The sequence below is a fragment of the Poecilia mexicana genome, unplaced genomic scaffold (genome assembly GCF_051168715.1).
Source record: "Poecilia mexicana isolate PSO_F unplaced genomic scaffold, ASM5116871v1 scaffold_16, whole genome shotgun sequence".
Lineage (NCBI taxonomy): Eukaryota > Metazoa > Chordata > Actinopteri > Cyprinodontiformes > Poeciliidae > Poecilia > Poecilia mexicana.
The window spans coordinates 13,914,131-13,938,741 of NW_028263385.1; the positions used below are offsets into that span (position 1 = coordinate 13,914,131).

The 24,611-nt window shown below is 41.1% G+C and overlaps 1 protein-coding gene across 1 annotated transcript in view; it reads right to left on the bottom strand.

Moving 5' to 3' along the window:
- grin2db (glutamate receptor, ionotropic, N-methyl D-aspartate 2D, b) overlaps window positions 1-19,023 on the bottom strand; it is a 46,003-nt gene extending 26,980 nt beyond the window's left edge. The window contains exons 1-5 of the mRNA XM_015008967.2: window positions 18,596-19,023; window positions 18,093-18,299; window positions 15,972-16,238; window positions 11,018-11,346; window positions 8,057-8,171 (exon numbers count right to left, since the gene is read on the bottom strand). Coding sequence (XP_014864453.1) covers window positions 8,057-8,171; window positions 11,018-11,346; window positions 15,972-16,238; window positions 18,093-18,299; window positions 18,596-18,883 — 1,206 coding nt within the window. The 5' untranslated portion in view covers window positions 18,884-19,023. The remainder of the gene's footprint in view (window positions 1-8,056; window positions 8,172-11,017; window positions 11,347-15,971; window positions 16,239-18,092; window positions 18,300-18,595) is intronic.
- Between the last annotated feature and the right edge of the window lie 5,588 nt (window positions 19,024-24,611).

Sequence of the window (24,611 nt, forward strand, 5' to 3'; positions counted from 1 at the left end):
CATATGCATACGATCGTCTCTTATTCACAAACGCATCATCCAATTTGCACCAGACTTTTTATGAGTGACACTTGTGAACCTCTAAGGAGCCCAATAGAGTTTAATTGCAATTTGACTCCACTGCGCCCCCTAGGTTAATCAAACAGCTGTATCTCCTTGCCACATGGCCCGATCTGCTCCAGATTTTGGGTGCATCGCCAGGGAACGCTGCCGAAGGCATCAAAGCGGATCGCGTGGAGGACGGCGCGCGAGCGTCGGCGGTGGCTGGTGGGAGGCGGTGCTGGAACATACTCGGTGGCTATAGGCTCGAGCGGCGATGGCTGCGAGGGCCGCTTGAGGCTCCGCGGAGCTTTAATTTAGTTTGTTATTCTGTTGTTTCGACGTACTGAGCACTCCTTTGTATCACTCCCGTTTGGGTTTTGAGCTGAAACCATCAGACTACAGTTTGTTTTCTTTCCTTGATGAGCAGTTTTACTTTTTAAACTAACATTTTTCAGTGTTTGGGCACATACACAGTTGTGTCCAAAGAGGATAATTAGTTAACACCAGCTCCTCACTAACATTTTTTAAATGCACACTTGTGTGTGTCAAGCATTATTGATTACAGTATGCGACACAACTAAACATCAGCCATTATTATGAGTGTATGATAAACACAAGTACAAAATGCCATGGTTTAACTGTAAAAAAAAAAAAAGTTAAACTGAAGACATAACTGATTTTATTTAAAACAGAAAAGCCTCCATTCTTCTTCTGCTGCCATAAAATGAGATGATTATTATCTTATTATTATAGACTTGGGCAAAAGCAGAAATTAAAAAGCTACTAATTTGCTATTCATTTTCAGTAGTTTAGATGGCTGTGCTGAATATTACTGCTTCACTCCTAATTGAGTGACTAAATAGGATGTCATGATCTGCAGCATTTTTGAGTTTGGTTGAGTCACATTGGTCTCTGTTTATGGTGTTTAGTAATTCAGTGAATTTGATTATTTTTGAATGTTTAGCATTTACTCATATTGTGACCATTTTGTGAACAGTGTTTTTATCAGTATTTTTCCGCAGTGCCTCGGCTGGTTACTGCCTCTCCCGTGTGGCATGCCGGTAACAACCTTCCCAGTACGTCTTCTCCTCAGTTCAGTCGGTCCTCTGTCAGATCCTCTGTTGTTGTCAGCCTGTCATCCAGTCTCATGTTAGCTTGTCTAGTTTCCTGCATGCCCTTTTCCATCACCGTTCATTTACTCCTTCAGCTTTGCAAGTTTTTGTGAATTACATTCACTAAATGAGCTTTCACTATGATTCTGCCCACTTCCTGCCTGGTTTTGGATATGCACAATAAGCTCAGGGGAGTTTTTATATGTGCAATGTAATGGAAATCTTCATTACTTAGAACAGATACATTTGACATGTTGGTTTGTTTGAATGTTTCATTGAATAAATTGAAATCAGACTGAAGCTTTATATATATATATTTTTTTTTTTTTCCTGATATGCTCTGTAATAATAATAATAAAAATATTCAGAATGGTATTCAGCAGACTACCCTGCAGTCTGTTTCATAGATATTCAATATGTAGTTTGTCAACTGTGGTTTTACTGGCCGACTGACTGGGTGGAATGAATGAATGAATGGATGAATGGGTGAGTGGAGAAACGGAAAGATTTGTCATTTCCTGTAAGCAAGGGAGACATGTAGCAGCCATGTTGTCGCCATCTGATCAGCAGTACACAGCAACAAGTGAGGTAGGTCTGCATTACTGAAGCATCTTCTTAAAGAGGCAGTATTAGGTGCATCCCAGGCATATAAAAACTATGTTTTACAGCACAATAAAGTAACTATCTTACCTTCAGCTGTTATAAAAACAACACTATTACCAGCGTTGCACTCAGAAGTAGCTTAAGTAATCAGCTCATCAGGTGTTTGCTAATTACTGCTGGCTAGTCTGAAGGAGCTTAGAGCAGCTGTGTGGGGGAAGGGTTCTCTCAAACATGCATGAAATAACTGAAGCAGCACTACAGGTATGTTTTTGATGAGAGAATAACATTATAACATAATGTAAAGCTGAAAAAAGGCACATTATGCTGCACCTTTAAACCATCTGGACAAGATATGACCGAAAATTTGAACAGTTTTGAGATCATAAATCTTTAAGACCTTGCTAAATCTTGTTATAATAAAAGTCCTGTGCCTCTTTATAACATCACCAAAAATCTCATCGGTGCATGTGTATGTCAAGAAAACATGACATACTTTAACATTTTAACTAGATTCTGTCGTTTATCCTCTCAATAGGAGAAAAAGGCTTAAAAAAAGAAAAAAAAGAGAACCATTGAGAGCCTTGTACTTCATTGCATTGTGGGAACGTCGGCAAGATATTTATTCGATTTATCCTGTTCTGTTGCGCATGAATAAAATTGAATAATATTATCAACCGTTCTAGTATGCAAAGAGAGAAACATAAACAAGGAAAAGCGGAAAGACAAGCATCACCATAAACTACAGACACTAACAAGCACAATAAACATCTCTGTTAGAAGCAATAAAGCTGAAAGAACACAGCCTTCATAAGGCCAGAACATCATGCAGAGCATATAGTTATATTTTACTACGCTGCTCAAGTATTATTCAGCATATTGAGAGTCTATCGTGTTTTTTCTTTTTCCAAACACTTGGAAGTAAATAATAACTATATTAGATGGAGGTAATTATTAGACACATATTTGCTGGAAAGAAACAGTAAACAGACAAATAACACAATAACTGCATGAATTTAGATATTAAGGAGAGCAGCTCCAGAAGTACTTTGCTTTAGACAGAGTTAAAGTGGCTGTGCAAGGTTTAAATACACATGTGTTTTATCCTCAAAGATCACCAAACAGCCCGCAGCCTACTTTTAATTGAAATTAACCCGGTTCAATAATTAAATAGGGTCCAGTTTAAAGGGACAGAGGTACTAACAGACATTGCAAAAGTAAAAGTAAACCTTTGTTTCCACATGATTATAAAAAAATATATATGCTAAGTCTCTATTCTTTCAATTATTGACCTGAAAATGAGAATGTTTAATTTTATCAACAGTGCGCACTGGTATTATCCAGCTTGAATCCGTTGTATTTCCAGGATAGTAAACGTTCGAAAGCTTGGTGCACTTCCCAAAAGATCCGGGTTTTACACTTCCCTGAATGATCAGAGTCACAATAAAGTCCAGAGATGATGAAAAGCGCTCACAAAAGCTAGATAGGTATTTACAAGCATAAACCCCACGGTGCACAAACACACGCACACACATTTATACATTTATACTGTATATATTTAAAAGAAAGCTAAAAATAAAAATGTGATTGCTCAGGCAAGCCAGAAGAGTAAAGTTTGACAGCTTTTGTGCAGTCTGCCTGTCAGTGTAATGTAAGCGTTGGCAGAGAGGAGGAGGGGGTGGCAACAATGACAGTGTCTCGACTGCACTTCGACCGCAGCTCGGCAACAGACATTCAATCAAAACACTGTGAGGGAACACAGACAGGAAACAGACAAAGCTTACTGAGGGGAACGCTGCACTCTATAAGACAAATACCCCGAAAGGAGCAGACACATATGTCACAAAGAGAAAAAGAAGAAAATGGCACCGCAAAAGTCTAAAAACTACTTGAATATGGTGCGGCAGAGAAAGTATTTTGCCTCGGAGCAAAAAGTTTGAGGACTGGGAGCCACTTTAAACTCAAGTTTTACTCCTCAGCAGCTGAGGGGAGCTTTCTCAAATGTTTATTGAGTTTTGTTAATATCCCGAAACCACTCGCTGCCTGCGCTGCGTCCACAGCCGAAAGACGCCCCGTTTAGCGCTGGACAACCTTCAGCACTCGTCTGCAGTGTTTCGGAGAGCTAAGCTGGGGGCTCCCAGGCTCTTTGTAATGGTGCAGTCATTGTAAAAAGAACATTAAATATTCAACAGAATGGATGTGCATAATAGGCAGATAGAGGCATTGGGTTTATGCAAGAAGGGGTGTGAGCATACAGTAGGCTCTCTCCTTCATGTGCACACTTGTGGATGTTTATGTGGACAATCTGAGTATATGTGTGTTGGTCTGTGTGTGTGTGTGTGTGTGTGTGTGTGTGTGTGTGTGTGTGTGTGTGTGTGTGTGTGTGTGTGGGTTTTGCACACTGGGTTTGCACCGATACGAAGGACCAGTGCAGGAGTCTCTAATTGAAAGGGATTTGAGGGATATGGCAGAAGTCGACGTGTTACGACATGCTGAGACTGGACGCTGGTGGGCTGTTAAAACCAGCAGGAAGCTGAGAACCATCGATGTGTGTTTGCGTGCTCACATGTCCCTATTTGTGCCACTGCAGGGAGAGTATGATCTGAGTAGGCTGCGCGTTTTGTGCATGTGCAGGGTGGCGTTAAGGAGCGGGTGTAGAGCTGAGAAATGAGCAGCGCTCACACGCCTCTGACACTGACTGGGGGTGAAATCCCTCTGTGTGAAAAGGGAAACCATCTCCAGCAGGTAACAAGACTTCCCGGCATTAAGGAAAGAAAAACAGCTTTGCAGAATATGCATGACAGACTAACGCTGGTGATGCTTGAGAAGCCTGCATGAAGTGTTGCATGTATGTCTATAAAAAGAATGTATTAACATCCTGAAATCTTAACCTTCTTCATCTTTCACGTGTGTTTTCCTTCCTGCAGTCTGGATGCAGGATAATCAGCCACGACTGATCAAGTATAACAGAGGGTTATTGCTGTCTAACGACTAATAAAAAAATATGACAACAGGAAGGCTGTTAAATTAGAAAAAAGATGAGTACACTCTGTCAGACCAACAAATAAATCTGTCAACTTTTTATTTCCTGTTCAGCCTATGGGTAGCTTTTTAAAATATGTAGACATCCACTTTTTATTAATATTTTTTAAAATAATGTTTGTGTATTGTATGACCTTGTTTTTAGTCAGAACTGCATGTTCAGTTGTTTTTGTACATGAATTATTATTATTATTATTTTGATAGTAGATTAATACTTTTTAGTACACAACCGACGTAAAAGCTGACAAAATCCAGGAAGTGTGTTTTCTGCAGCCCTGCAGTCCAAAGTTAAGCTACTGCTAATACACCATTTAATCTGAGAGTTTAAATTCAAGTGATTATTTGTTGTTCAAGCCCTCCTTATGCTGCTGTCCCTCTCTGAATCCTCTTAGCCTGCAAAAGCAGAAGGGGGATTCCAACTTTTACATTTTCCTGTGGCCGTGCAGTTTTTCTCATTTGTAATTTGTCAAATCATAAACAAATATATAAATAAAACATTTCTGAAGATTGCAAATGAGAGCTTGAAACTAAAAATCTACAAACTGCAGTTGAGAAGGTTTGCAAAGTACCCTGGGAAACGAACATGATGGAATAACTCAGTCAGAGCTGAGAGCTTAGGTTTCTTTTTTTTTCGTTCCTGATTTATCACATGCCTCAAAACTAAGAACACTCGCCTTTTCTGATCTATAAAAGCATCAACCAACATCATTTACAGAACCTCTTAATAAAACAACCTATGAATGAGCCAAACACAGAATTTCCTCCACAAACAGGAATGTACAGGATGGCTCCTGAGTTCCTCTGGAAACGATGTCTCTGATTTGCCATTATGCAGGGCAGCAAAAAAAAAAAAGGTTTTTGACAGTATGACCCAAGTAAATACAAAAACCTATTTTAAAATACTGATACAAATATCCAGACCAGCATAATTTTAAATTAAAACAGAAGCATAACTCTAAACCTAACAACTGGTTGTACCACTCTTGGTGGCCTGAACTAACATCAAGCTATTTGCAGTAACTGGCAATGTGCGTTTCTTATAAAATTAGAATTTAATTAAACCACATTAGATAGTTTTTGAATGGCCTACTTAAGGTTAGTCTGCAGCATCTTAATTGGATTCAAGTCTGAACTTTCAATAGCCTTTATTTTAGTTTTTTTTTGTTTTTTTGAGCCATTCAGAAGTGAACTTAATGGTGTCCTTTAGATCATTGTCCTGCAGCATAATTAAAGTATGCTTGAGTTTAAGGTCATGAACTGGCATTCTCCTTCAGGATTATCTGGCTGAGAGTCGAGTTTATGGGTCCATCAAACAGCCACTTGCCTCAGTATTGCAGCACCAAAGCAGCTCCTGACCACCACACTACCACTGCTGTGTTTGACTTCCAATATCTTATTTTCACACCAGATGGGTCAGCATATATTTGAGAGTGTCCCAAGGTTATTCTGAGCTATCCAAGCTGCTGGAGGAAAAACTGACCACTTGTCTGATCACTCACTACATTCTCCTCCTTCTCTCCAGTTTGCATTATTTGCTGTTATTTAAACTTTCAGCTTTATGTTTTCTCAGTTTTTTTAGAAGCTCCCTCTGGCTCGTCGCTCTGCTTAGCACTGATACCTTCCTGGAGGGGGGCATCATCTGCTGCCAACAACTAAACGCTCTCCTTCTGTTATTAACATTTTACTTTCCTTCAGTATAAAAAGTGCTTCAGTTTCTTTTCCGTATACATCTACCCTGCCTTCTGAAATTCTCAGGTAAAACTGAGCTGAAATTATATAATTTAACAAGTGGGGGATGATTGCATTTTCTCAAGCAGGGTCAAGATGGTTGGGACAGTATATTACAATTTCTTTCATGATCTGAAATGCTGAACTACGGCATAAAAGCAAAAGAAGAATAAATCTTTAGGATGACAAATGCTTTTTTTTTTTTTTATAGCACTGTATGCACCACCTGTTGCTGTCAAATGCGTGCTACATTTCCTGTCTCATGTCTTCCGTGCTTCTCCTGTGCCTGCTACAACATTCACAAAGAAGCAGCAGTGGTAGAGAAGTGTTTACTTCCACAGCATCACAGAGGTGTGTACAATGTGGGGGGGAAAAAAGCCTCTGTGCACAATGTCACCCGAACAAAGCTGATGTCTCACCCAGCATGGCTCCCTACAATAACAATGTCATCCACATATTTACTGACATTTTGAAGCATGGGCATGTTTCATAGTGAGATTTACATGAGAGTCATTCTGCAAGAGGTAGGTGGTTCTAAAACATGAGGATTTTGACTTGATTTATGGGCTTCTCTTCCTAAAATAGTCTGTAATCATTTAAAACAACTGTTTCTTTTGTTCGTTTGTTTTGTTTTTAGAAAGAACACAACCTTTTAACACTCTTCTTGTCTATCATGTCAGTCTGAAGGCTGTGCCACAGAAATTGTGTTTTGTGTTTTATCTAATCATTTTAATAGCCTGTAATATTAACAGGGAAACTTCTGCATAGTGAGTTACATTTTTAGTTCATTTTCAAACTGTGTTTCCCAGTAGTTTTTAGATGAGCACAAATTTGATTAGGGTTGGAGACATAGATGGGAAAAACGTTTTTTATTTCCTTTTTTTCCTTGGATTCCAAATTATCTTTATTTAAAAAATCCTGCAGCACATTTTCTTTTCTTTTCTTCTTTAACCTGTTTGTATGATTCTGCCAAAGATTGTAAGGAAGTTGACCAGCAATCTGCACTGGCCACTAAAATCCTGATCATAGCATTTTAAGTGAAAGTGTTTCAGAAAGAAAACAGGAAAACAGCAGCAGCAGCAGCATAACAAGAGCATCAAGTCGAACCAGGTACAGTTAAACGGTCAGCAGAAATCCTCTGCCTTCTGCCTTAGGGCCCTGACAGCCTGAGTGAACTTTACATGAACATTAAACCTTACAACCTGCCTGTCCTCCCTGCTCGCCTCAAGCTCTTTTTTCAGATGCCAATGCAGAACAGCTCTTTCCTTCAAGCTTACACAGAGCAATCAAGACTCTGATGTTGCTTAAAACAGCAAAAACCCACATATATTTGTACTCTCCCACTTCCAAACCCGAGACGAAGTTGTGGTTGGGAACATCATCAAAATAATGAGTGATTTTGCTCACAGATTCACACAGAAAACTGTTGCTATACCAATCATAAACACTATGTGGTGCAAACCCCTTCCTCATATGTTGGTGATCATTGCAAACACATGGTTATAAATAAAGAACTGATTTCATGTCCTTACATCTTCCCAACCTCTTCCAGGTGTCCAAGAGATGACGTCCAAGAAAGGGTTGGCCAGGTAACCGTCGCTATTGAAGGAATAGTCTCGACCACCAAGCGTTATGTTGCTGAAATACCTGCATGTTATTCAGAGAGAAGTGGAAGACACAGTGAGGTAGTAGAAATATTTTACAATACACAAGAGGTGTTAAGTTCAAGTGCCTGATACCTGGTGCTGTAGTACTGTACTGATTTTGGCATTTGCACCCCCAGTGAGCTGTGCAACCATGCTTTGCTTTCATGGCTTTCAAAACTGTGAGGTTGATTCACAGTTATTAGCTGTTAGCTGGTGGTGCTAACTGTTAGCTAAGCCTGAGTTTACACACGCTACCAATTCCAAAACTAGAAGGAAACAGAAACATTCTCCAAAAATAGCTTTACAAAGCAAAAAGTATTTCTCTTTAAAGTGACATATATTGCAAGCATTTAGGGGGGAAACCCATCCAGTGTTATGTATATTTATGTGAATCACAACAAGAGCAAATGATGTCTCATTCTTGTGAATGAGGCATTATTTGCTGTAATCAAGATGAAATTGCTGAGAAGCAATTTCATCTTTCTACTCAGATGAAATTGAAATTTTTCATTCATTGACGCAGATTTTTATAAAATACCAGACGGGAATTCTTGGCTCATTGTTCATTATTAGTTGCAAAAACACACAACGTTAAACCAACTGTTTTTCATTTTTTGTTTTTTTTTGTTTGTTTTTTTAAGTGAAGGGCAGAATCAAAACTCTCAATGTATCTTCTACAACAGAGTGTCTGTCACGTTCTTTACTTGTCTGATGCTAAACCACAGAAGCTCTGTGATGACAGTCTGGGATTTTCTGTTAATCAAATCAACAGACAAATGATCAGACACACTAAACTGTCAGGATCTTTGAAGTCAAACAATTGCTGCTCTCTGCATAGGCTTCAACCTCTATAGTGTGAGTGATAATCACAGGACAGAACTTCAAATGTTATTTCTGAATAAATAAAAAAGAAAGCTGAAAGCTTTTTTTTTTTTCTCTCAGTTGAGCTTGTAGTTGCAGACAGTGAACAGTAGGTAGCAGTGCAAAAAGATGGAAATGAAAACAGCTTTCTATTCTTGTTCCTGGACATAGTTTATAAACAAACACAGAGGAATCCATTAATCATTTCAACATAATTGCCTCACTGTTGGTGCTCTGCTTCATTTACAAAAAATGACTGCAAATAAACAAATTAATTACCCGTTTGAGCCAATTTGAGCAACCAGGTTCCCTAATATCATGTATGATGCACTTGCATTGCATACCTGTTGTAAGATTAAACAATGCTAAAAATAATCCGGGATGATAACGAGGGCCACTAGTGCAACCTGTTAGAGTCTGTTGCTATGTGTTTGTACAGCCTATAAGGAATATATTAAAAGCCCCTCATTAATATACATGAGACATGGTCCGCTTGCTACAGATGCTACGGTAATTTTGCCAACTCACAACTACACGCACCAACATCATCTATTTTGCATGGATGATAGCCAGCCCCAAATTCAGATATCCCCTGTGTGCCTGCTCCCTGACACTGAATCTGCTAATTCCACCCATATATCTCCCGGCTAATTCTGGCCATGAACCAAATATCCTCTCTGAAAAATTTCACCTTATGCCACCTCTATTTTTGTTTCCTCCTATTTAACATACTTAGTCTGGCGCCTGTAAGCTATCTTTTACAGTGAATTGCAAAAGTGTCCAGACGCCTTAAACTGTTTTGCATTTTATCACAAAGTTCAACATGTTCTGCTGGGATTTGATTTGAAGGAGCCATAAAACGTGGCACATTTTTGCAAAGTGACAGAAAATGCCTAATGTCTTTTTTTCTTTTTTTTACAAATGAATATCTGAAATGGGAGGTGTGTGCCCATATGATACCCTTAAATGAAATACAGTATAAATAATTGTCACCTGTCACTAATTAGTAAATAGATCATCATTTATCTAAGCATATATGCAGCTGCTCTGTGAAGGGAACAGATGTTGGTGGAGAAGATTAATAAACAAATAGCATCAAAAAGTCCAAGCAATACTGCAGACAGGTCAGTTCATACTTTCCATTGCATTTGCTGTCCTGAAACCTTTAGGTGTTTTCCCTGGTTTTACAAACCTGAATCAAACAGCTGAATTACATCCTCGGCATGTTAAGTCCTTCATCTGGGTTTTTTGAGTTTCTGACAAAGCAGATCAGGTTGAATTGTGATAAATGCACTTGAGAAATAAAGGAGTAAATCGTCACAATGCTGCCTACTTTGTCCAAAAGGCAGTGGGTTTGCTGAAGCAGGTGTATGATGGAGTCTTCAACTCCAACTCCATGGTGGGAAGCAAACTGCAAGGAGTCCTGATGCTTACAGAGTCTCTGCAGGACCTTCAAGGTGAGGGATGTCGTCGATGACTGATGGGTGCTTCACTGATTAATGCTCCGTTTGTCTGGCCTGTTTAGGTCCACCTGATTTGATTGGTTTGTAAATGTGCAGTACTCTTTTCCAAGTGTGAAATACTCAACGCTGGATGTTGTTTTATACTCTTGTCCCTACTTTAAGCATCACTGCAATTTCCTGTCTGCTGTATTTCTTGGTCTTTGTGATGCTTTTTCTTCACTGATCTTCTCTGACAAAACTTTGAGACCAATTTTAAGATATGTTAAAGGTCCAAAACATCTACCACAAATGGTTAAACTGGCCCCTCAGCATGCGAGCAACTCCTGCAGATTTACCACAAAAACCAATTTTTTTTAATTCAGGTGTGTCAGACAGACATACGTCTAAAAAATGTTACCTCTAGTCAATAAAATACTTTGATGTTTGCAGATGTAACGTGATGCAATGTGTAAAGATTCAAGGGACAGAAAAGCTTTATAAATCACTTGATATTAAGTCATTAATCGAAAACTTCCTGTTTTACCTCATCCTGCTTCGCAGCCTCTGGGTCTGATTGGCATCTGTCATGCATGTGGTGACAAAGTTTGGCCCGCCCGTGCTTCCATATTCCTTGCGCATCGCCACCGCTCCGTGAGTGAGCACAGACACACCGCGAGCGATCCTTCGGCGAGGCTCGTCCCTCCAGCCCTGGGGCCGAACCGCGAATAACGCCCGAGGCAAGCTCTCCATGCCCAGACCCGAGAGAGCGGGGCCCACTGCGAACCACATGTGCGAGGCCCCGGCCTGACCGGCAGCCCAGGCAGCACGGAAGACCAGCTCAGCCTCCTCCTGAGAGCAGTACAGCAGGCGCACCTGGAGGAGAGAAGGGAGGCAGGGAGGGAGCGGGAAAGGGGGAAGACACACACACACATACACTCCAGTGAGATAAGGAGGGGAAAGGGAAGACGTGGAGTAAGACAGAGGGAGGGAGAAGCAGGGAGACAAATAAAGAAGCGGAGAGGAAGATGAAAATGGAAAGAAAAAGCCGTATCAACCAATAAGAAGAATGCTGCAGGAGGTATAAGGAGAGATAGCGGTAAGGCGATGTGATAAGGTTTATGGAAGTCGAGTGTATGACTTCAAATGAAAAGCGCGCGCGCACACAAGCAAGTCTGACTGTGTGGCTGTGTTTGCTAACCTGGAGGTATGAGAGGCAATAGAGGTCAGTGCCTAATGAGCTTAGACCTGATGAAACAAGTTACAGTAATGAATAATAAAAACAGGATCAAAACAAGAAAGGGAAAACGAAACGAGTGGAGGAGCAAAGAAATACGAGTGGGAAAGAAAAGACGGTGAAAAGACTAAGCACATGAGAGGGGAGGATGGAGGGAGGAGAGGTTAAACTGTAAAATATGTTTTTAAAAGCACATTGGAGGAGAGACCTGTGGACAACAGAGGCAAAAGGAGCAAAATGAGCAGATCGGGGGAAGAAGTCAGAGATGGGAATACCACTCCTTAGAGATCAGAAAGGGGAGATGGGGCAGTGGAGAAAAGCAAAGGGATGCATATTTTTGTGAAATCAGCGCCTGGAGAAATAGAAAATATTTGTAACAGAAAAGGGAGGAATGATTGAGGTCTGGAGGTAAAGAGAGAAAAAAAATATTAAGAGGCAATAAAAAAGACTACACTGTCTGTCTCTTCTCATCTCTCAAGCAGAGAGATCATCCAGCATCCAGAGGGTTGACGGAAACACAGAGAAATATGGAGCTGTGGAGAGAGATGGGAAAACCACAGCTAAACTAAACGCTACACCCTTTTACAAGTCATGTTTTCCCAAGTCTGAGTCAAGTCTTTAATATGCTGGTCCGAGTCAAATTTCATGTCTTTCAGAGGCAATTTTAATTCCAAGTCCCAAAACGCTTTGTGGCAAATTCAACTTAGGTTTTCAGTCACATTTAACGGTGAAGTCTTTGGAGGGCAAGTCCAAATCAAGTCGCTTCAAATGTTGCACCCCGACTCCAGGGCAAAACTCAAGACCCTAATAAGTGAAATAAATATTATTTTGCCAAATGCATGAGATCCAGCCTGCCTATAATGTTGCATCGCTGTGCATTATCAATTCTATTTTAACACATCTGTTTAAAAATGTTTTTTTTTTTTTAATGTTTGTAGAGACGAATGCTTTAATACTTGGAAATACTATCTTTGAAGAACCGTTGAGTCTTTGTGTTGTCACAGTCAACACTTGGGTGTTCAAATTATCCTCATGCTTAGAGGCTTTCCTCCTCCTCAATCCGAGTCTGAGCATTTGCTTGATATAAATATGCATTTACAACTGCTGCTGACGAACGTAAGCAGTAAATATTTTCACAACAAATCACACTTTAAATTACAACATAAAGAGCAGCGTGATGTGGTGCACGAATGAGAGAATGAAGAGTTTTAGAACAGGAAGTCTTCTTAGCAGTGATATTAGCATAGCAATGTTAAGTTGGGTTCATTTTGTCTTTAAACAACCAAAAGTAATTTATTGCTGTTATTGCGATCAGTTTGGAAAATATCCGTGTCGCTATTCTTGTGAATCCACAGCTAACAGATTATCAATTCATTGTACATAGCAATCAGCTGAAATATACGTCTCACCTGTGAGAGCTGCTGTGTGAGGCGTCAACACACACATGCTGTAGTCATGTCTCAAATGTTTGTACTGCTAGTAAAGTCAAATCTCAAGTCTGTTTTTGCAGCTTAGACGCGATCTGAGCTTGAAGAGGAACGCACATCGGGAGCGCACGTTGACACGCATGAGTTGAAGCGTTTGACACAATTTAGAAGCACCTTGCTGAAATGCTTGAAAAAAAACAACAACAACAGAGATTGCTGTACTTCATTCATAGACGGTTTTGTCAGAAAAATATCAATACCATTGAAGAAAACAGGTTTGAAAAGGAACATCAACTGGTGACCACACACCACCACGGTGGGTCCTTCATTTTAAAATAAGACATTTGATGCCTCCCAGGTGCATTTCCCTTAAGCTTGAGACTTGAGTCATAATCTCTGCTATATATGCTGAGAAATACCCAAAAGGACGAAGGGAGGAAGTTCATGAAAAATATGGAGTGATAGAAAATAAAGCAAAGGAGGACCGAAGGACAAAAAGAGAAAGACGGCTCTTTTCAAGCACTGGAAGGAAGCCGGTCAGGGATACAGATGGAAAGCACTTTCTGAGAATTGTGCCTTCATTGAATTTTGAACTGTAATGGCTTGGCAAAACAATTCTGCCTGTGTGCCAATAAACCTCCAGTGAATTAGGCATGAACCGGGAGTGACAGAGTGGGAGGAGAGAGGAAGGAGAAAGAGGGTGAAAGACAGGAAGAAAGAAGAGACAGAAGGGAGGAACGAAGGAGAGAAATCAGACTTATAAACAGACACACGCACTACCGAAAGATGGGGAACAGAGAAAGATGGGGACACAGGGAAAAAAACCAGAAGAAATACAAACGAGGCAGACACTGGAAGAGAAAATGGAACATAAGTAGTGGAGGAATTGAGAAGAAACTGAGCCACAGACCTGCATCAGGTCATCTACAATGTAGAAGACATTACAAAAACCGCAGCACAGAGAGCAGGAGCATGAGAAACAAATATATGCAGCATCACTACTCCATCAAAAGCATCGTAAGCCCAGTAGGAGGAGGATGGCTGTGAAAGGCAAGTAGTTTCCATAGTTAGGTCTTTGTATGGTCAAATCACTGCAGGCATTATGTCGTTTAAACAACGATCTGGCAGCGCGGAGCCTAAGAAATCCAATACACGTGCACACACCTACTAACACAACGACAAGCAGAGATGCAGTGGCCATGCCGGGACATTAGCGATGACATTGAGACCCAGACTAAACCGAGCCAACAGAGAGCAGAGCCTGTGGCAGCGTGCACGGAGTGGACTGGAGGAATGAAAGATGGCCATGCTGAGATAAAGGTGCAAAGCAAAGCAGCTGAGGTTACTGAGGCTTGTCTCTAGGCAAAGAAATGGAGGAGGGGGAGCCAGCGAGGTAAGGTGAGAGAGGAGGAGGGGGGAGGAGGGGGATGGGGGTTTCTGAGAAGAAAAGCACAAAAACACACGATGTAACCGAAAATTTGAACAGCGGGATCAAGGGGAGTGAGAGTGGAAGCCAGTTTTTGGTCAAAACAATAACAAATAAAGGAATTTAAGGGAAAAGAAGTTGTTTGTGGGTGAAAAGGGAGCACAGCAATACGAGTGTGAAAGGAGAAGGGGAGGAGAGAACAAGCAAGCATAAAGTTTAAAGGAGTGAAACCAAAACCTCAATTCATTCTGATCACATTTTATCAATCATTCACTTGCATGGGTCAGTTTGGATTACATTTACCGCATGAACTTAGAAAACAAAATCAGACAAAATGACATTTGGATGTCAAAGTATCAGTTTAGTCATTTCAACATGGAGGTGTTTTTTTTTTTTTTTATCTTATTAATTGAACACATGAGCTAAATATGTGCATGTCACAAAAAATGTGCACATCAGGAAGGCCAGAAAAAAAATATTTTGAGCGCTTATAGTTGTTGAGGGACAATCAGAATTAGCGGGTCAAACATTTAACCCTCTCGCGGTCTTAGCGCACCGCAGATTTCATGGTTGTGCAACGAGGAAGCGGTATAAGGTGTCCCATCGGCCTGTCAGTTCACAAAAACATGGGGGAAAAACCATCGTAAAAGCGAATGAAGGGTGAGTGCGACCCCACTGGGACCGTGTTCAGGGTAAAAAAAACTCACACGGCATCCACTGACCCTTCATAGGAATGTGGGAGGGTTAAAAAAAATCCTGAGATGAGAAATGGATCTCAAGGTTCTCTGATAGGTGCATCTGAACCTTTAATTCAAAGTCAAAAAAGTACAATAAACAGCATAGCCAATCTTTTTTCTGTAGTTATTTCAATCTTTAGGAAAATTCGAAATTCTAAATCATTTCTGTGAGACCATAGTGTCTCCTCAGACTTAACACAGCCAATGAGTGACATCATATCAGGTCAGAGGTTATGAGATGAAGGTCATGTCTCAAATTAATGTGTTTTATTTAAGCCACGTTCATTCATCTGTCTTTATTTGTATCTTTGGCAGATCAAAACTGACAAGTGAGAACCAGCTTGTGAAATACCGGTATACACCAAATGTGTGTTTTTTTTTTGTTTGTTTTTTTTTTCAGCTTTAAAGCTTCCTTAATGAGGAATCAGGGGAAAATCAGACTGACTTGTGGTTTTGGTTGTTCTGTTGTTCCCTTCGTGCCATGGCAGATAAAAAGAGAAGAACAGAGGGATAGAGGAGAGAGGGGAGAGAGAGAGACGGAGAGGCAGAGGGAGAGACGAAGAAGGAAGGAAAAAGCTGGGAAGCCACCTGTCCGAAAGGGGGCCCCCCAATGATTGTCGCAGCACTTCCTCCAGTTTCCTCCCTCTATTCCTCCTCCCTCCCCCCTGTCTCACCTGCGCCTCGTTCTCCTTCAGCAGCCTGCGCGTGCGTGCACCCCCAGGGTCGTCGGTCACGTTCAGGATAACAACACTCTTCTTCTCCCATCCGATGAACGAGCCGTCCGTCAGTCCCTCCACCACGGACAGGAAGTCCTGGTAGCCGTGGTGACGCGTGGACACCACAGAAAAGGCGGTCCAGTCGTACTCCTCCAGCACCTCGAAGATGACCTCTAACTGGAGCGCAGTGGAGGAGCTGAACTGGAGAAAGATGGAACCTGTTTCCTGATTTGGGGAGGAAAGCAGCAGATGTGGTTCAGCGTGTTGATGCAAAATTGATCCTCTGTGTCACAACTGAGAAATTAAAACACTGTGACTACGAGAGAGTACAATGCGCTGAGCTTCTATGTCCTTATGCACAATTAATGATGAGCATCACGAGGCTTTAAGTTTTGTTGCAGCAGCATTTGTGGAGCCGTAGGGCTGAAAAAGCCCAGGCTGTAGAGTAAAGTTTCCTCTGACGTTCAGATGAGAGCGTTTCTAAAAAGTCAGCTCAGGGGTGACTGGGGATGAGAATGAGCATTGAGGTACATCTTCAAAGGAAGTTTATCAAAGTGCTACAACTTAATTCCTCAAGAGTCAATGGCTATTCTAAAAATCACAAATGCGAAGCTCTTTGTTCCCCTTTTTCCTCACATCTGGTGATGTGATACAGCACATGTTTACTCTGATAAGCACACAAATAAATCCAGAAGAATGTACAGAACACACACGGCGTCCTTGTCCTCTCATACACGCTCATTGCCTCCCTACCAGCAACATCAGAGGCGGTGTGACAGCCCCAGTTGGCGCCATTTACAGATCAAACAGCAGAGAGTTTTTGCAGATCAGTGAAACTGACCTTAAGCGTGTCCCTCCATCCTGTTGGCACTCATTCTTCACACAGGTTGTACAAAATCTCATGAGTTTGTCAGCTGTTGTAACAACGTGCGCAGTTCTGTCTTTAACTTTGTTTCATTTTGTATGTAGCACACATTGGTCCTGATTCACCATTAACCTGTTTCTCCACTTCAAACGCATAAAAACTTTCTAAGTCCATTGCAACGGCAAGCTCTGAAGCAACCTGACCATATTTAAGTGCAAGAGCATATAAAAACATATAAAAAAAATACTGTCATATGTAAGCAGCAGCTTTTTAGAGCCATTTGATTTGTGAAAGAGACGCTGAGACGCAGCAGCTTGCAAGCACAAAAGGTGAGTAGAAAACCATCTACCTCTTGAACTTTTACTTCGTTTTTCTTTTGCTTTACAGCCACAAATTTCATTGTGTTGTATTTGATAAAACAACAAAATTATTTCACAGATAATAATAAAAAGGATTACAGGGTCCTGAGCCATGGACCTCTGCATCTCCTCCAAAGAATCTATGGATCTCTCAGCTGCTTGATTAGTACTTTAGACGGCTGTTAAGCTCAAAATTATGAAATTTTAGGTTTTTCTCGAAAATTCCCTAAATGCCATTAATAATTTTGACCGGGGTAGCTTTTGGGGTTTGTGAAAAACTGTGTGCAAGGTAAGAATCCAAAATAAAATATAGGATGCTTGGAAAAGCTGCACTGAAAAATCATTGATTTGTTTACCAGCATTTGAGAAACCTTTTGAAAAAAGCTTGAAATTTCACATGGGGGGTAATAATTTTTTACTTCACCAGTAGCTGAAATGAAAATACAAATGGGCAAAGGAATTATTTCTGAAGGAAGTTTATGATGAATTTAGTACCCTTCAGAAAAAAAACGTAGAAAATGTAAGTTGTTCTCCCATTTCAATATTATGCTCCACTTTGTTTTAACGCATCTCATGAAATCCCCATAAAATACATTTAGATTTTTGGCTCTAATGGCACGAAATGTGAGAAAGTTCAGTGAATACTTTTGGAAGGCAATGTAATACCAGATGCAGAACAGATTTTGTGGCTTAGACTCACCGTTTCCCAACACTTTATATATCTAATCTCACTAACTGAATGGCTTAGATGAAAAAAAAAACAAAAACAACATTTGGAACAACCGCCTTTGTAATTTTCTGCATGTCTCAGTAACACAAATTGCCTCTGGACTTTCCCAGCCTCCCTTCTCCTACCTGTGGCATCCTCCCCAGCCCTGCTCCCCCGCCTACAGCCACTATAGGCAGTCCTGTTTGTGCAGAGACAAACTCCAACATGGGGGCCAAGGGACCCCAAGCTGTCCGAGGGGGCCTCTCCTCTTCGTAAACCAGACCCTGCAGGGGCCTCGCCGCTAACAGCTCACACAGCTGGGACAGCACCGTCTTAGGGCTGCTGTCATTCACCTGAGAGATGAAGGGAGGGATGAAGAAAGGGGAGAAAACAGGAGACAAGTTGAGTTGGCCATCCAGGACAGGGAGTGTTGACAGTGTGCCATTTATACTGAAGGTGTCTGTAGCATGTATGACATGTTTCACTAACAATACGAGATATACTCAGGGAGTGGAGGCTGGCACCTGCTCGTTCAGCGGGCCTTATACAACAGGAATGTGCTGCTCATTCAGCTCAATAAGTATGAATAATGGATTGTTATTCTCCACCTTGAAGTAAGGCTGAGTGAGCAGAGGACACAGTGTCTAACCTGAAGCCAGATGACGTTAGCAGAGCCCCACTGGGTGACCACGCTCTCCCCCAGGGAGCCGTATACCCGTCCGAAGCCGGGGTAGAGCACCCTTCCCCCCGGCCCCGCCACCGCTGCCTCTGCCTGCACCGTGGCACCGGCGTGGATCACGGCAATGTTGAAGTTCATCACGGCCCCTGCATCACGCTCCCGCGGGCTCGGCCGGAGCAGGAGGTGGGGGGATGCGTCCACCAGACCTGCCCACTCTGCCAGGACCAATAGGAGAGAGAGAGTAGGTATGGCGACCATGGCAACCTGCCGAGGGGGGGAGGCAGATATATATCGCACTTAGAGAGGGTGCCTGAAAACAGAGAAACAGCAAGGAGAAAAGAGGAATGAGGTAAACCATAGGAGAAAAAAATCAAGAGGAGAAAAGATTAAAGTCTTTCTTTTTATACGATGCCCAATACAGAGAACATCAGATCAGAGAGAATAAAGATGTCTGAAGAAGGAAGCAGAACGACACAGAAAGAGAGGTGTTCTCAGAGTTGGAAGGAAAAAACTGATGAGAGACAGCATGCAGGCCAAACTGTGTAAGAAATACTTAATCTAATCATGGGATAAGAAGGGTTAGCATTGGTTTGGCCAAAGGAAAAAAAAAGGGACAAGGAATATGGGAAAGCAGGATGAGTGAGTGTGTGTGTGTGCATGCGTGTGTGTGGAGGGGAGCAGGGGCCAATGGAGGGACTGGAAGAAAGCAAGTCAGGGAGAAGATGAAATGGGTGCTATTTAGGCTGCAGGCTGAGAAGCAACAATATGAGGAAAAATAGAAACAGGCTGTTAGAGTAAAAGAGGGGGATGGATTTAATAGCAGACAGAGACAAAGATGGGGGCGGAAGTAGTTATTGTGCTGCATAAATGATAACAATTAAGATCACTAAACACACTAAATCCTCACGCAGACGCATGCATTCACACACACACAGGGAAAGTTTAGCATTTTATTTTAAAGATTTTGTGGCACTAGTGGCCTTTATTTGCCAATTATTGGGCAGGAAAGAGGGTTAGAGAGAGAGGGGGGAGACATTCAGGTAATGGTGGGAGAGAGTCTACCCAGGACAGGTGCACTGAGAAGTGACAGCCTCAGTACACCCTGCACCCACTCTACCAACTCAGTTCAGGATTTTTTTGAAATCAGGTTGTGTTAAAAATGCTCTGCAAGGTAACGTGTAACCAGAAACAAAAAAAAAATCTCATTAATACAAATGCAGATTAGTTATTAATAGTTCAATTATGTAATCAAAGTTAAATATGGTCCGCTGATGATGATCTTCCATTCTGATAATGTGAAACTTTTCCAGTCACAGCAACAATCTGACAGAGAAGTAGGGCATTGTGAAAATCAATAGAGTTCACCTATACCACTGTTATTGTTGCTTTTTACTACTTCCAATAGTTATGTTGACTGGAGATGCTTCATATTTTTCAGAGCAGTGATCTTTTGTCTCGGAAAAGCAACAACAATGGCCCCGAACACGGAAGTCTGTCTGTGTCAGTTGGAGCTTGTCAAACATCCCGAGTTGTGTTTTCAATATGGCTGCCGCTGAGCGAATACAATGTTATGAAAGTTGAGAGTGGAAAAACATTCGCAGCACTTCAGTTGTTTCATGTGTTGTTAAACCAGTTACATCCAAATTGCCAAAAAAAACTGAACAACTACTCATTATTTTCCTTTGGTGTTTGAATGTGTAAAAGCTAGCAAAACATATTGCTTATTGCTAATGTGTACATAAAATAAATTGCACATCTTTTCTGTTTCTCAACTTACAGTAGAAACACTCTAAACGCGTGTCGTTCACTGAGCCCCAACCTTCAAGACAAATTGAGTGCATTATTAAGAGTCAACCTTTTTCGTTCCCACTACCTCAATCATGTTTGGCTGCAAGTGACTTTGCTTCGCAGCAGCTGAAGATTTAAACACTTTACAAACCACCCTAAAATGTTTACTTTTGACATCTGTTGTCACTTCTAAAACACTGCAGTTTACCCCTGATCTTAATTATCATGTCTCATCAGACTTTCAAGTAGACATTTATGTATAAGGTGTGTCATTTTTTTGCTGTTTTTTCTCCTGTTAATTTGTCCTCTAAGTCAATGACACTTGATTTGTCCTCGTGAATTACATGCATCCAAGCTGCCCTTTATGTTTTTAGACTCTCTCTCTTTGGGCGTCCTAGCCATGTCCCATTTGTAAATGAGAAGTTGTTCTCACACATGTTTTCTTGTTAAACAGCCTCTAGATGCACAGACAGTTACACACGCAAACCATTTATAGATAATAGAATTAAACTAAACTAGAAGTGATAAAAATAAAGAGCCAGTTGGAACCATAAAAGTCAGTTGTTCTAAGGGACCTGAGCCAAAAGCTAAGTGTTCCAGTTCAAAACTTCTTCATCACTTCTTCATGGCATGTGTTTCCAGGAGGAAGATAATTGTTGGTACACCTCCTCCAAGCTCAACTTCCTGAAGATTCACCAGCTATTCAGGATTAGCCATTTGTATCAGCCTATGAAACCAACTATAATAGATTTATCCTTTATATTCCTGCCAGTTTTGTTGGTGGCTTGAACTTGGCTACACTTAAAACTTTATACTACAACCGTCAGTAAACTAAGGAAATTGTAGTATAAAGATTTACTTTGATTGCTAATGGAGTGCTTCATTTCTTGTCTTTTTCTGTAATCACACTTTTACAGACATATTCATGTCTGTAAAATTTCTTTTTTTTTTTCATTTCTTTTTTTTTTTCTTTTTTTTTTTGCTCTGTTCACCACTGCATCTATATATAGTGGTACATACCTGAAATGTTCATTTTAACCCACAAGAAAACAGGACGATTCCTGCAAATGGTGACAGAAGAAACTTAATTTGGAGGAGCCACCAAAAACTTTGCGTGCTCACTTCCTTAACTGCCAACAGAAAAGCCCAGAGGGTAAATCCTCACCTCATGTTGTGTTTCGGGTGTGACGGGCCTTATCGTAAGGACTACTGAGAGCACATCAGGTATAATTTTTCATGACATCAAGATCTTTTCATCCTTGACTGTTTCTAAACTTAGCACAGAAAAAAAACGTCAAGCAATTAATGTGCTCTCAGCAGATTTAAAAGTCTCACAGAATTACTAAAATTAAATTAGTTTTTGAAGCTTCGTATTGTTTCAGCTGCATAACTGCAAGATCTCGCTGGTTCTGTAATACAGGAGCGGCCAGCTTTCAGTATTTGTCCTGACAATGACTGACGATGCGTGGCATTAAGGCTCTAACTGGGCTCTGCCTCTGCTTTGAAGGACACATTTCACCCAAACTCCCTCGAGATTTTCTCCCCTCTCCTTTATTAAGCGTTTGAACAAAGACGGATGTAAAAAAAAAAAAAAACTAACAAAAAAACATTTTTTCCATCACATTTTGATAAAAACACTAATCCTTATCATATTTGAAAAGTTATGTTCCAAAATGCAAGAACCTACTTTGTAAGCGCATACTGTGTGAGGAGGAGTTATTATGATTATTATTTATTTATTTTTTATTAGCATCCACCCAAGCTATGTTTTTATGTCTGAGCAGGTTTGCAGGAACACTAACGGACGGTGTGAGTCGGCGCGAACCAAACTGGATCTGTCACAGCTAATAATGCCAAAACATCAACCTTACACTTTCCGTGCCAGTTCCAGTTTTGACACAGCGTGTGCCGCAATTCCACGTCATGCAGATTTATGTGCTGCCAGAATACTTGCAGATGCAAACACTCTGCTTTTATCTTCGGGTGAACATTATTTAGAGAGGACAAAGGATGATGTGACCCAGAGCAACATTAACATGAGAAAGCAGTTCTTTTAGCGGTTCTCGGTTCAGAGCCTGAGTAATGGTTGCGTCATCCACTAGTTTGTTTACAGTCGTTTTGTTCGGGCTTATTCGTCAACCAATAAACGACTAAGAACAGATATCATTCTCTGCCCCACAGACATTTTTACACCGACAGGCTTTTAAGTTTTATGTATTTGGAGTAAATTCTTGTTTTTACATTTATATCGTTGTGACGCCCTCGTCTGTCATAGGTGACTCAATTGTACTTATATACTTATTGATTTTAGATCTAATGTAAATGATCAACTTAAACTAGAATGAAGTTAATTGAAAACATAATGTCACCTACAACACCAACAAAATCTTACAAAATAACCTAAATTACAGCAATGATCCCAGCAGCCTCTCTTAGCCAGACAGCACCCGGCACGTACGAATACCTCACAAAGGACAGAGCTCATCTTCTCATTGGTGAGGCTCAGACTTGTACCACTGCATCCTCATGCATCCTGACAACAGTATAAAAAAAATCTCATTTATCCCAATTGTACATTTTAATGTAAATCCTTCTGGTTTTCTATGGTAAGCAGCTAAAATCATCCCCCTTCCTGACTTGACCACAGGAATTCATTATACTAATTGTTTAACAAGTGTCAAAATTTGTTCTCCTAAAGTGGTGAAATTTTGCCTTTGAGCAAAATACAATTAACCTTATCCCTCCAACAGTCCCAGGTGGGGCCGAGTGAACCTCCTCCTTCAGACGCCGTCTCTGAGGGGTCGAACTGACTCAGCACGCGCTTTTACGATGTTTTCATTTTTCGTTCATCTTTTTTGAGGTTTCAGGAACTGACAAGACACCGACCAGCCTGTCCTGCCCCCTGGTCACTGCACCTCTGAATATGTGCAACTGAAAGCAGATTTCGTGCCATCTTTCAATCAAAATGAACTATTTGGAAGGTATTTCTGCAGGTCGGGTCTGCCTGTATAGAATAGTGCACAAAGGTATGCGTCAAACATAAAAGCCACACTGCCTGCACAGATGTTGTGCTTTCCACACAAACCTCTTAAATCGTGACTATAATTCAGCCTTTATTAGTGCATAGGAGCAGATTTGCATCAGACGTTTTTAGACGGTGTTAGCAAGGAGGACACTAAATGAAGAATCCAGGAGTTATCTGGTGCTGCTGAGCAGCACAAGCTTTTAACAAAACCTCCCTTCAAACATCCTAAAATATCCATTTAAAGACTTTGAATGAACATTTGCAAGTTAAGTTCAGGGCAGCACTATGCCATGAAAGAAGCTGAACGACAGAGGGATGTGAGGGTTAATGCAGTATGCACAAACACCCCGTAACAGCTACACAGAGATAATGACTACCTGAGAGATAGCAAGGTTAATATGTGAGACACACACACACAGACACAAAACACAGCACATCATTTTCAATTTATTTCTTGTGCCAACAGGCCTCCCTCCCTTTTCCTATTTTTCTCTCACTTTCCTCCCCGCTCCCTCTGGCTCCCCGTATTCCCCATCTCTTCTCCCAATTTTCATGGCTTCAGGTACCAGACACAATTGTATTGATTAACAGAGGCCTGCTGTCTGACATAACATTCCCTACAAAGTCACTCTCCTGCATATTCCCTTTCCTTCCTCCTTCCTGTGTTTTCCGCTCCGTCTTCATCCGACTCGTCTCTCGCTGTGTCACACTCTGCCGATTCTTTGACCCTGATCAGTCTTTTCGACAGAAAAGAAGGCAGGAAAAAAAACGGAAACAAGAGGGCAAAGGGGTGGGTGAAGCTGGAACAAAAACTGACTGGAGGAATGAAAGATGGGGACAAGAGGGAGTCGTGGACTGAATAGAAATGAAAAGTACTGTAAATACAGGCGGTGTGAGTTAAGATGGACTGATTGAGCAGAGGGAAAAGAAGAGGGAAAATGGAGCTGTAGGTGGTATAAAATATGGTCGGGGAGCAAGAGGAAAGAAAATATTGATTGGTGGGATGTGCATACGTGTTTGGCCTAAACAAATAAAGTATCAAGCCGCCTGCTTTGAGTGACAGGACCAAGGAGGAGTGTGTGTTTGTGTGTGCGTGTGTGTGTGTGCGTGCGTGCGTGTGTGACAATAGGGGAAAGAAGAAAAAGAAGGCTGAATATGGGACGGAGGAAAGAT